The 13,883-nt window shown below is 35.6% G+C and overlaps 1 protein-coding gene across 1 annotated transcript in view; it reads right to left on the minus strand.

Moving 5' to 3' along the window:
* The window catches only part of LOC126967082 (kinesin-related protein 12-like), a 97,346-nt gene that overhangs the window by 50,673 nt on the left and 32,790 nt on the right, over positions 1–13,883 (minus strand). The window contains exons 2-4 of the mRNA XM_050811461.1: positions 10,560–10,746; positions 1,450–2,646; positions 958–1,095 (exon numbers count right to left, since the gene is read on the minus strand). Coding sequence (XP_050667418.1) covers positions 958–1,095; positions 1,450–2,646; positions 10,560–10,730 — 1,506 coding nt within the window. The 5' untranslated portion in view covers positions 10,731–10,746. The remainder of the gene's footprint in view (positions 1–957; positions 1,096–1,449; positions 2,647–10,559; positions 10,747–13,883) is intronic.

A 13,883-nucleotide genomic window follows, 5' to 3' on the forward strand; every position in this document is an offset into this window, starting at 1 on the left:
TGAATTTACATGATTCATTTACGGCCATTCCCAATATTACCAGTGGAAGTAGTCAACAGACTTCAAAATAGCTTCACAAAGATAAAATGAAAATTTATTAAAATATGCGGTACTTTGCAGAAATCCATAATTATCCAAATGCTATGAGTTATCTTAAATATTAATTCTGCTAAGATTTGTTAGTCTTCATGCACATTCACCAGTGGGAGGCACCTTTGCACAGGATGCCGGCTAGATTATGGGTACCACAACGGCGCCAGCTATTGAAATTACTGGGCAAATGAGACTTAATATCTTGTAGTGCCGCTCAGAATTTTTGGGTTTTTCTAGAATCCTGAGCGTCACTACATTGTAATGGGCAGGGCGTATCAATTACCATCAGCTGAACGTCCTGCTCGTCTCGTCCCTTATTATCATAAAAAAAACATCTCTGGTTGTGGCCTACTTGAGATAAAAAATCGTAACTATCGTTGACTTTTTATCCCAATACACTTATCGACGGTAGCTCACCTTATCCGACGTTACCAGGGATAGAAGTTTGTATGGAAATTGCAACAGTGAACTGATGATAAGAATTAAATTATTATTAATTAAAGACTTATCGGGTAAATTGGGACAGGTTCAGATTATTTACAGTTAATTACGGACAGTAGAAGGTAGTAATTTATCTCTATCTGTTGATAGTATAGTGGGAACGTCCGTAAGAGACACACATGGATTGAAATGGGGTGGCTATTAACATGTGAACGGTGACGTTATCCAGACGGAAATTATGTCTCGTAGACTCTATCTCATACAAATTTATGGGTGTTTTGTATGGGGCAATATCCCGTACTGATCTATGGGGGTGTTTACTGTACTTTCGATAACAGTTTAAAGTTTATTGATATCTGTAATAGTTTCGGAACAATCGCGTAATTCGACAGTCATCGACAGTCTTCATTAAACACCACTAACCTGAGAGCTGGTGAATCTTCGACTGCCCGACCTGCTGAGAGTGCCTCCTCTGACGTGACTATCAGAAAGGTCAACTTCGGCGCCTCCGTCCGCAGCTCGCCTTCGTGACAGCTCACACAGTTCAACAATCGGTTGCACCTGCCAATGTTCAACATTCAATACTGTGGGTAGTTTAAGATAATTTCAAGTTTTTATACCTAAACTTTAATGATGGAACAGCTATTGGAAAATGAGTGTGTTGAAATAGTAGAGTCAAAAAAAAGATGGAAGACGGTTATAAGCTAATAGGGATGGAAATGTTGGTTAAACGGGATACTTAGTGTACAGTCCTAGATCATAACAGGAATGTACTGAAAAGTGTTCAGAAGACCAGTATAACAAAGCTTACATAAATAGCTCTTTTCGTGCCTAAAGCACAAAGTAACACACGCCTGACGATAATAGAGGGAGTACGAAATATGAGTTTTTTAACTTACTAAGCAGTAAACGTACCTTGATTGTCACAGCGTCTTGACTACTTTTAATTAGATCAATAACTTCCTCCCGACTTTTCCCTTCAACGTTTACCCCATTAACTTCTATCAGTTTGTCTCCTGGCATCAAGCCCATTTCACTAGCACCAGGGTACGAACCGGGCTCAGCCAAGATAACAGCCTTATACGTCAATTTGCTAACAATTCCAGTGCTACTGTTTACACCATTCGACACCGACTCTTTATTTCCCGATATTTCTCGGGAATCTCCAAAAAATACCCTTTCTTGAACCATAGCTCGCCTAAGACTGAAACCGAAATCATTTCTTGGTGCTTTTTGTCGTGGAATAGTTAGCACTCTAGGTTTAGGCAGTCTCAAAGGAGTCAAAGGCGGTAACGGTAAACACACATCATCAAAAGTGCTTGTTCTCGACCATCGATGGAATCCTTGTGATTCACCCACTGGTGATGTAGAAAAGGGAGGTGTTGCAAATGATGAATTCGTAGTTGTATCGGTTAACGAGTCAGCGCTTGGAGAGGTAGAGGTAACACCTATGTAACTATTACCATTTGTCTTTGGCGTCTCATCCACATCTTGCCTAGTAATGGCTGGATTAGCATTGTTCTTATAGTTTTTATATTGATTTTCTACGGGACTATGAATAACTTTTTTGGTAAAATTCTGCAATTGTTGCATATCATCACTAGACGACGTGCTTTTCGATGGCGGTAAGCCATACTGAATATTCTCATTCTGTTGAGTGTTTCTCGCTAAAACGTTATGATCCTGGCCGTTTACGTTATCAACGGTGTCGGTATTTTGCACGTTGCTTTCTTGGGAGTTAGAGCTGGTGTTGCTTAGTCGAGGGCCTTTAAGAATTCCTCGCTTCGGTGGGCGGGGAGGAATAGGAGGTAGATTTGTTGCTTGTCGTGGACTATTGGCAGGGTTATTTAGCGAATTTAACGATGTTTCTGAGCTATCAGATTGTAGTACACCCTCCTTCTTATTCCAAGTGTGATTTGTCGAGTATACTAACTGGTTATTTTCGTCACTTAAGTTGGAATTTGATCCTGAAGTGTTTATAACTGGATAGTTGGAATAATTGGAATCATGTTCTAGATGAGCAAACAACGATGCTGTGTAGTCTGCTGTGATCCCAGAGGGTAGCTTCTCCTTATCTTTACGGCGACCACGTAATTTGAGAGACCGGCGAACCTGTAAGCAATGACGAAATATTAAAATGGTACAATCAATAAATAAAAATATATAACATATTTGGTCCTAAATGACTTCTGTATTTGGCTTTCCACCCGTCTAAATTTTGAATACCTGAATTGCGTCTTAAAAGCATCAGTATATGGAGTTATTTAAATAAGCTGATTTTCATGGTCCATTACCCAAATCTGTCGTATGAAAACATTTAAACTAAATCGTATTTGACTTTAACCAATACCTAAGTATTCATATGCATAAAAATAAAAAGGAAGAAAACGGAATGCCCGTTGTTGTTTAATAAATCGGTTGGCATTGCCAATTAGCAATCATCCATCAAGGGATATCGATAAATTGCTTCAATGAAAATATACATAAATAAAGGTTCCGCAATGATCTTATCATGCTGCCTGTCTGAAGTAATTTAATAATACTTTCGATCTCGGACCACACGAAGTAAATGCCGCATTCAAAGCAATAATGAAACATGTTTAATTCGCAAAAAATCGAATTCCGGACAAGTGCCGAGCACACGCGGCGTAGCGAGTACATACAAATAAAAGTGTGCACAGTTGTACTAATAAATTAAACAAGTTATTTATGATTCGGAAGATAAATTATTCTTAATTAAGACCGTAATTATTTCGGTCGCCGCGTGTCCAGTGGGTTTTAACACGGTTTTTATACAATTGTGTATTTTACGATTTTGTAGTAAAAGCCGGTTAAAGGTTATAGTGGCTGTAAGCCACTGAATTAATGTGAAAACTGGAAAGATGTACCAACGTCTTTTATGAGGCACATTTATGCAGGCAATAAGTTATACATGTATATATGTATGTAATATTTACTACATGTGTTTTTATTTAAATGGTTATTGAATATTTTGACAGACTGCGATACTGGTCTGCGTAACAATTTACATAAAAACTATGTGCCAAACTCAATATTGTTTTAAAGGCTGTCGTTCTAATAACAAATAGCTTCGACCACTCAAGAGGCTCTCGAAATAAGTGTATTTAGGTTGAGATACAGAAGGCAACTCTTTATGGGAAAATAACGCATCATCCGAAAGGTTTTCAGTGTCTCCCCTACCACTGGCGGGATTGTCATGAACCTACGCCGCGTGCCGCCGGGACTGGATGTTTTCGAATCTCTCTCCCCTCGATAAATAAGCTACCTTCTAACAACTGTAGTTACTATATTATAGTTTCTCAATAAAATCCTTTGTATTGGCGTGAAGCTAGGCTGAAAATGCACTACATATTCTATCCTACGTGGGCGTATTGTGCAGTAACAGTTTATGCAAATAAATTTCTTACATGTGCTTGATTTTTTTATGAAAATAAAAGACAAGGCGAGCACGACGTTCAGCTGGTGGTACTTGATACGCCATGCCCACTATAATGCAGTGCCGCTCAGGATTCATGAAAGACCCAAAAATTCTGAGCGGCACTACAACTGCGCTCGTCACCTTGAGACATAAGATGTCAAGTCTCATTTGCCCAGTTATTTCACTAGCTACGGCGCCCTTCACTACGAAACACAGTGATGCTTAAGTGTTCTTAACTAATAACATTTTTTTTGGCTATTGAATATTGTGACGGACAACGTTTCCGGGCATTAATCAATTACCTGTATACAAATTTGAATCTTACTTAAATGTGGGTACAAATCATAATAAAAACAATAATAATATTGACACACTTTAACACAAATTATCTTTACCTTAACTAGGCATAGCCTGTACCTACTATCTATAAACAAACATCCATACTCATCATATAAATGTTTGCATCTACTGGGATTCGAACCCAGGACCTCCAGTTCAGTAAGCATGGTCACTGACCACTGGGCTATATATATATGGTAAAAGTATAGTACATTTAAATTTAAAAAAAACAGTCAAACATTATCTATACATATAAATAAAATTGGAGTGTCTGTTTGTAATATTGAATTAACCGTTTTATACTACATGTATATGAATATATACACCAAATTAACATTTTTTACAACTTTTGTCTGTCTGTCTGTTTGTTCCGGCTAATCTCCGAAATGGCTGAACCTATTTCGACGCGACTTCGATTGGCGGGTATTTGATGTAATAAGGAGTAACTTAGGCTACGTTTATTTTAGAAAAAAATTCTTTTATATTAGAAAGATAAAGTAATGTTGCAATGTCCTCCAAGAAACGGCCTAAATCTAAAAATAATTTATATGGCAAAACGACGTTTGCCGGGTGAGATAGTCTTCTATATATTTTATAGGAACACTACTCATTAGATGACATCATGATATCTATGTTATATTTTGACGTGTCATCTCAACACCATAACAGGATGTACGCATTGCGATAGCTAGTTAAAAATTGTCAATGCATCCTGTTTCCTGGTGTTAAGTCACGTACTTTGGGAGTCTGAATCGATTGATAATTACAAGATTAAATCCGGCTTTAGGCTCACAATCCGGCTACATGCTGATTGGGATTGGCGGGAGTTAGATCTGCATTGCATCACTTTGCAATGCGTTGCCGATCGGTTTTTTTATTTCAAATAGGTATCCGCTGAGGCAAAGAGTAATTAAACCATTTTTTTGGATTCCTTACCCGAAGTGTAAGTGGGCGTGCTTATCATATAGTCAATTAGGCAGTGCCTAACTTGTTGTGAACCTAAATAAATATAGCACTAGTGTTAAAGTTAATTTAGTTCAATTTGGTTTCGTTATTTTATAACCAAACTCTGAAAACCCACTCATAAAATTTTTCCTTAGGCCTGATACTAAAAACCTACGGTAAGCAATCTTTTGATATTCCAAAGCTCAACTTCGACTACTAAGAACCACAGTGCCTACCTCAATTTCTAGTAAATGCACGCCCCTGCCTATTTATAAAAGTCTATCATCATGCATTTTGTAGGAATATGTTTATTTATATCTGCAATCAAGAAATCGAAATATTAACTACTAAAAAATACTATTTGGTCAGCAGAATTATACTCTATATAACTCTTTGGTTAGTTAAATGTTATTAGATTAAGGTTTTCTAGCTTCACACAGCTACTTTGTGGAGTCATTTACTAGCCTCTGTATTCCCAAACCAATACGACCTGGGGACTTTCAAGTCTAGAGTATACTCCCATCTTGGCAACGCATCTCCTGACGGCTGGTACCTATTGCTGATGAGTGATGTGAGTTTCCTCTCTAATATAAAAAAGTTAGCTTAGATTTTTAAGTAACAACATTGCAAATATGTATTCCGCTTTATCACCGCCACCTATGCATACCGCCTACAGAATAAGTATTTGGAAACCAAGGTTGTGTTGGATCAATTCAAAGAATGCAGGAACAAAGCATTAGTTTTATGCTAGATCAGAAAAGAAACAATAATTTGCAGCCTATTCAATTGTATAATGGATGGGAGTTTGTAAGCCCAGTCCACTAGGGTATACTTTTAGTTGCTTTATTTTAAAGCGTCAGAAATGCTTCCATGTTTTTAAGAGCGCGAAAAAAGAATTCTCGGAGAGTTTCTTACGCCGCTTCTTCTCTCTCAGAGCGCCATTTGTTTCCGAAGCGCTATTTTAAGAAAATAAATGCCTTTTATATGCGTTCCCTGTGTCAACCGTCTTTTATAAGGCACATGTATTCAGGCGGATAATGTGTGTGAAAATCCAGTACTAATTGGGTTTAGCGTTCAGACAAATATATGAAAATTCCATTTCTATATCTAATCTATACTAAATGAGTTTTTTAAATGATTATTGAGTATTTTGACAGACTGCGATACTGGCCTGCGTAATGATTGTAATAATTATTTACATACAAACAATGTGCTAACTTCAATTTTGTTATGTTTATATTTATTATGGATAGGAGTTAAATTTGTGGATTTTTTTACATGAACACAATAATAACAAGTGAATAAAAGTCATACCAAAGCACTTATCGCAATCGTGAACAATTTGATGCCATTCGGGTGCACTTCTATCACTCCGTCCATAGCGAACGACGCGGCACTAGGAAGCCCGGACAATTTACTATCCAACGATGTTTACACAAACAAATCAGTGAACACATTAAACATAGCCAGTAATTGTTTGTTGATAGACAATTTTAATAATAATAAACTACCATTTGTCAATCTACTCAACGGAATCAATAATAAAGAAATATACAGCAACAGCCAGCGAATATCTGCTTCAAGTGTGACGAGGGGCTGCTGAAAACCAGTGTTGTGTTGATGTCTTCTGCACAACTATGTACTGAGTCAGCTTCATTTAGCTTAGGAATCACGCGCCGCTCTGGTCTATTTTTTTTTTAAATAATATATTACATTCTCAAATGACAAGTGGCAAATTAGAATGCCACATAAAGACATCCTAGAAACACGAGGGAAGAAAGTTTGTTGCTAAAATTAATAACATGTTACAGTAATTAATGCAATGCACTTTATACGCAATGCGAAAGCCAGTGTGATCTAGATGTGTGTGCGTTTATCCGCACGATATACATTCTCACGGAACTTTCTTCGACGCACCTGGTACCATATACTTACAGTATAATAGCGTATAGACGAACAAAGTGTGATACAGCAAGATAGAAAAGAAAAGCTAATCTATTGTTACGGGTTCCTTAGAATATTGAATATTACACTACTAGCTATCGCACACTGTAAAATCAAAATTGTCACGTCGTCTGTACGCTTCTATAAAAGTCTATGTGCAGTACAACGGAGTCATGGAATGATCTACTTACGTGTAAATTTTGTGACGTATCCTACTTTAATGAAAACAACAATATTTGAGGATGGTTTGAAAACAAGCAACCAAAAAAGTATAGGACTTAAAAGAAGGGAGAAATCCGCCAGGTCAAGCAAAAACAAGCGGCATGGCCGTACCATCGTTTTCTCGATGCAGTTCAGGCCATTTACGACCCCCTATAACTTCGGTGTGGATAAAACCAGAAGCCTGAATGAAAACTTACCAAACAGACATTGTATATAAACACGGTGTATTTCGATTTGAACCAGTAGTTTAAGAATTATAACTAGTCAAAGTTTCTTAACTTTGTCACTCACTGACTGACTGGCCGATGATCAAGAGTCTAAAGCACTCCTAGCAGACATAGAAGCTTCAAATTTAGAATATAATTAGTGTTTAAATCAAGGGAAAACTAAAATAATTGATGGCCTTTGAGAAAAATCCGTAGCTGAAACTCAATAAGTAGTACCGGAAAAGAAGAAGAGAAAAGACTACCTACAAAAATAAGAAAAGACAAACAGCGGGCTTTTGGAAAATCCTGTCGTTGGTATTCAAGAAGTAGAAGGTACCGGAAATAAAAAGTAGAATTATCTGCAAAAAGAAATGAGATGCCATCAAAAACATAACTAGTACAAAAAAGCAAGTCTCAAGCCAATCTATTTTACTAAACATTCAAGATGTTTAATATTATATGGTCTCTATAAGATTATGTAAAGTTAGCTAATTACGTAATAACTTAAGACAGAAGGACCCTTCAGTTGGGACTTAATTAATTAACAGACTTGGTATTATATGGATCTCACAACACACTTTTTACGGTAGAAGAACTGAGTTGCGAGACTTGTTTTTTTTTACAAGTTATGTTATGGTGGGCATCATGTTTTTAAAAGTTATTAGCCCCCTTTTTGTTTAGAATGTTACGTTACTTCATAACGGCAGTAACACAAAATTTCGCGCTACTTGACCTGACTCCTTCGCCACAAACTAAAACATTATCTATCCTCCATGGATGTGAGGCGCACTGAATGTGTGCTATTTCAGATGAAGACACTTCCTATAAACAGCAAGTAATTGTTGAACCAACTTTCCTCTGTGATCTTCTATATATTCTATAACATTCAACATCGTTACTACTTAAATAAAGTTTTTATGATATCCTTCTTTGTTTTATACATAACACCATTAGGTTGTTTTCCATGTGTTGTTAGTTTCAACTATTATCATTTCCTTGATTGTGATTGTTCGAACAGTGGCGTTTAGATTTGCCGGATATGTGGTTGTTGAACCTAACATTCGGGTCACATGCGTGAAAAGACAATTCTAATAGGCTACGCTATCTCATTGTATTGCAAGTAAATTACAGCCCTATATGTGCAAAAGCCCTGCCTGGAGTGAATGGGAAATCTTCTCATTGCAAATTCCGCTTTTGTTGGTTAAAAAAAGATTAACAACAAGAACACAAGTAAATTGTTAGGTCTAGGGTCGTAATTTTTTGTCACAACTTAGCTCAATAGTAGGCCTTTTGTAAATCATCGCTTTTTAATAATTTTGAAACAGTACGAAATTTTTTAAACCTATTTAACATATTGATATAGGGATCGTATACTTAATTACCTTTATTTATTGACAGTGTATGTACTACGATTTTGTTTGTTTGTACATTTACGATTACATGTACGATTTTATTTGTACGATGCACCTACCTCAAGTGAGTAATTATAAGTCTTTTAGAGGTTTTTTTTATTACTTATTTACTTTTTTTTACATACCTAAGTAATTCGAAACGTTCAAATAGTTTTGTAGCATCGATTATGTATAAATTGTAAAATCCTAAGCTGTAAATGTTGATTTAAAAGGCAATGGGTTCCTTGCCAATTCTTGCTAAAGATCTAATTTGATACAAAAACTGTCTTATTCTTAGTCGGTTTGCTCCGGCCTTTGTTATATTAAATGGAGCGATTTTACAGCAATTTTATAAATAAAAGAGACTCGCTGAGTTTTTTTGGGCAATTTCTTCTTAGGAATGACGCATATCTTTTCGTATTGTAGATTTTGACGTTCAATAAGTAAGTGACTTGAAATTTTATTTTTTACACGCTTTTTTTCAGCTTCACCTGTATGAATGTTTGTTTGTAAACGACTCATTTGGGCGCGATTAAGACCCGCTTTAAGTTTTCCAGCCAGATTTCGTTCAAACTTCAGTAGATTTATCGATGACAATACATTAATTTAATAAAATTATTACATTTTTCAATTTGCAAAATAAGATTTTTGTTAATTTACATAATTTTCATCTCTCGTCTATAAGACAGAAATTGATGTTAATTTGAAATTTCAAATAAAATTTTCTATTTTTTAGTTCGGTTTTTATAAATAGCGTGTTTTTTAGTTTTTTTTAAACTACTATTTATTAATAATAATTTTTAAGTTTGAGTTCTTCAATCCATCCCCTAGCTGGTTGTTGAATGTACGCCTATGTCGTTACCAATACCTCTTCCTACTTCGCCTTAGAAATTTGTGCAGTCAATCTACACCCACCATCGTCTCTACATATACCTACCAAACCAGCTCAAGATTCTCTTTTACGGTAATATTGTATGGTTAATTATTGTTCCTCTCGATAAAGTGCTTCAAAAATACCGCTGCCGTATCGATTTTGTCAATCCTAAATCATAACAGTAATCTTTATAATAGAAACTAGCTTACAAACGTTGTTTTGCCATATTGCGATGGTTGAAAGTTAATCTCAATTGAGAAACAAATATAATTAAAGTAAATATTCGATTGCCATCTTGCAACCCATTGCGAGTCTGTGGATGAAACAAAATAATATAAAAATGACGATTAAAAAACAGGGGTTTATCGTAAAAAGGTAAAAATTGGAAGTCATATGTATTTTTCAATGCCAAATCATAATAAAATAAAAAATATACAAAAATGTTGACAAAAAAAAAAATAAAAAAATATATATGTTGAGGCCAGCCTTGTCATATACGGGTATGAAAAAAAGAAGATGTTGGTCGATAGTTGGTTGATACAGATCGGTTCAGTCGTTTCGGAGGAGTTTAAGTGTTCGCCGCGACACGGATTTTTATATATTAGATGGATAAAGGCATTGCTGAAGAATGATAGCCGTAACTATCATTTAAGTATAAGCCTTACTTCTTCTAATCTCAGTGGCTCCTCTAGTCCGGATGCTATCCGCTCTCGTTTCTCCCTCTCTTTCCGTTCTTTTTTCTCGCGTTTTCGTTTCTCTTTCTCGCCGTCGCGTTCTTCGAAACCGCTAGCGTCGCCACTTGTCAGCACCGACGACTTCTTTATAAAGTTAAACATTATGGAATGTATGTACCTGAAACAAGAAAGGGTTAGCATTTAGTTTATCGCGTCGGATATGTTGGAATATATATTACTAGCTCACCCGAGAGACACTGTTCTGTCAAAAGAAAAAAAATTACGTAAGAATTCGGGGATAATGTAGTATGTCAATTAATAAAAGGTTTTATTAACCGACTTCAAAAAGGAGGAGGTTATCACACAGATTTACGTAATGTTTCTTTAGTTCGATGCAGAATAGATGCCATTTGATCCCATAAAAAATTTTCATAGTTTGGCCGAGTAGTTTTTTATGAAATTTTTGTGTTTACCTCGATGATATAATTCATTTCTGTGTACGCCTTTTTTAGGAGTTTTCATTCAGGTTGATTATATATTACAATTATTAACTGAGACTAAAAAGTAAAAAATAAAAAACACTAAGTTTAAAAAAACCGACTTCAAAAAATGAAAAGTATCAAATAACTAAAAATTTAATTTAATACACCTTTACCTTTAATATAATTATATTATATGTATGTGGTACATATTGATAGCTTTGAAGTCGGTTTAAACGTATTTTTTAATTACTATTATGTCAATTAATAAGATTTTATTATTATTATTATCAGGTGTCAGTAAATCCTGAATTTAACAACATTAAGATTCATATTTGTGGCCACGGTTTTTATGAATTTCGATGGGTGTTGTGTTTTTTATAGAAAATATTCTGGAAGGAATAATAATTAAAAAAAATAAAAAATAACACTCTCTTAAGCATCATAATGATATTAAGTTTTTAAACAATTTGTTGTTTTAAAGTGATATCACTCACGTTTGGGATTAATAACACAATTGTTGATTGTTTTCAAATTTTATTTATGTAATTAATGCCAGAAGTGAGGAGAGTTTATCATTTTAAAACATGACAAATTGTTTAGTTTTGAAAGAGCGACATCACAAATAAATTTCCTAATATGCAAATATTTGGTGTTAAGCAGGTTATAAACTGTAAGGTCGATGTAGGAAAAACCTGAGTTGAACAAAGCATATAAAATTTATCAACGATACGTCACTCGAACGGTTGGCTCAGTTGGTAGAGCGCTCGCACGGAACGCGAGAGGTTGCGGTTTCGAGCCCCGCGTCGTTCATAAATTATGTTATCAAATTTTATTTGTGCAACCAAGTTTGCTAAATTAAATGCTTAGTTGCTAAGCTTATTTCTATTCTTGTTTCACCTGTTAATGTCAAAGATTCTATTTTTAGCGCTTCCTTTTACTTTTCGCGGTAGGCTTAGTATTGTTATGATTTTTTTCTAAATAAACAAGAATCCTACATTTCGATACACAGTGACAACTTGAATGTCAAATACCAAGTGCTTAGAAATACATTTGGCCGACAAGTGGCTATCGATGACAATAAGTTGACCGTTATCCGCGCGTCATCGTAATAATAGGAATCCATCTGACGCCCAACTAACTGTCCTCGCATTCACCAACATCGTGTTTTGAATTAAACAGCAGCTTTCGATGCAAACTCAAGCGGTCGAAGTGTGATCAATATACTTTATTGTTATTGTTCAAATAATATAACTGTAGATGAAACTATATTTTAAGTATAATAAATAGAGAAAAATAATTTGAAAACGGTTGACCCCTGCAACGTCCCGCTAATTTCATACCTTTAAGCCCTTCAAATTGAACTCATGACAAATTCAACTTCTTCGAGCTCAAAAGTCTGATAAAAGTTAAATAAAACCCTATTTTATAAATTTTTAAACCGCAATTACTTTTGAAAGACTAAATCCATTTTCACGCATTTTTCAGTCGATCGGTAAAGCCATTCAAAAGTTATAAGAGGTTTACATACATCCATAGGTACACACGCACACACAAACATACAGACGTACGGACACCATCGCGGGCTTAGTCAGGGAATCTTCCTAGGCCCTTAAAACTTCAAGATCAGATGAAAACTCGATTTTCGAAAAACGGAGTTAAACCAATTAGTTACTCATCATCATCATCAAGCGGGAAGTTAAAAAGGTTTATTAGAAAAAGAGGAATCCGTCTTTCGGCCGTTCCCAATATTCAGTCTATCTCTTATTTGAGATAAAAATCGTAACTATCGTTGACTTTTCTGTCCCAATAAACTTATCGACGGTAACTCACCTTATACACGCTGTCTGTCAATGGGACGACGTATACCTTACTTGCGATAGAAGTTTGTATGGAAAATGCAATTCACGCGTCCCAATATGAGGCGATAAGTATGACTTATCGGGTATATTGGGATAGCTTCAGATTATTGACAGCTAATTACTGACAGTAGAAGGTAGTAATTTATCTCTATCTGTAGATAGTATATTGAGAACCGTCGTTTATGTCAAGGCCTTTTTCTCAGGACGCTTATCAAGGCGCATAGCACTGATAAGTGTAAAGGTATAATTAGTCCTCTTTAGACGTCAAATTCTTAAGCCTTCCTAATACAATCACCAAAACTATTAATAACTAGCTTTTACCTGCTGCTTCGTCCACATTTGCCAGTATAACCGTATGAGTTCGTGTTCTAATACTGCTACAAACAAATACAAAGCAATTATACATCTTTCATTCTTAGACATTGGCAGTGTTCGTAAGCAACAGTTTTGTTCTCCGACTTACTTTGCAAATCCGACTCCAAGAAAATGTCTTTCCATTTTTCGGGTTAGTATAATATATATAAGCTTATGACACTCACAAACAATATGGCTTTCTATTGGTAACTAGAGTACTTTGGACATATCGCCAGAAAAGATGGCCACAACCTCGAACAACTGATGGTTACTGGGAAGGTAGACAGACGACGCCCCAGAGGTCGTAACCCTATAAGATGGTCTGAACAAACCAACACATCTCTGAACACCGGACTACATGCGCTCTGCGCGTTGCCAAACACAGACACAGATGGCGAACTATTGTCAAAAAGTTGAATCCTCAGAGAAATCACGACCCTCAGCAATGAGCAATACGACGCGAGGAGGAGAGGATTGGTAACAGAAATTTAAATCCAGAGTTACTCGTACACCCTACAAACTCACTAAGAAACAAAAAAAATCTCGTTACCTGTTTTTTTCAAATAAGACCAATTTCATTTCATAAAAATAAAAACAAATAATAAAATGTAACAGTTTCC

Source organism: Leptidea sinapis, chromosome 12 (assembly GCF_905404315.1).
Source record: "Leptidea sinapis chromosome 12, ilLepSina1.1, whole genome shotgun sequence".
NCBI classification, from domain to species: domain Eukaryota; kingdom Metazoa; phylum Arthropoda; class Insecta; order Lepidoptera; family Pieridae; genus Leptidea; species Leptidea sinapis.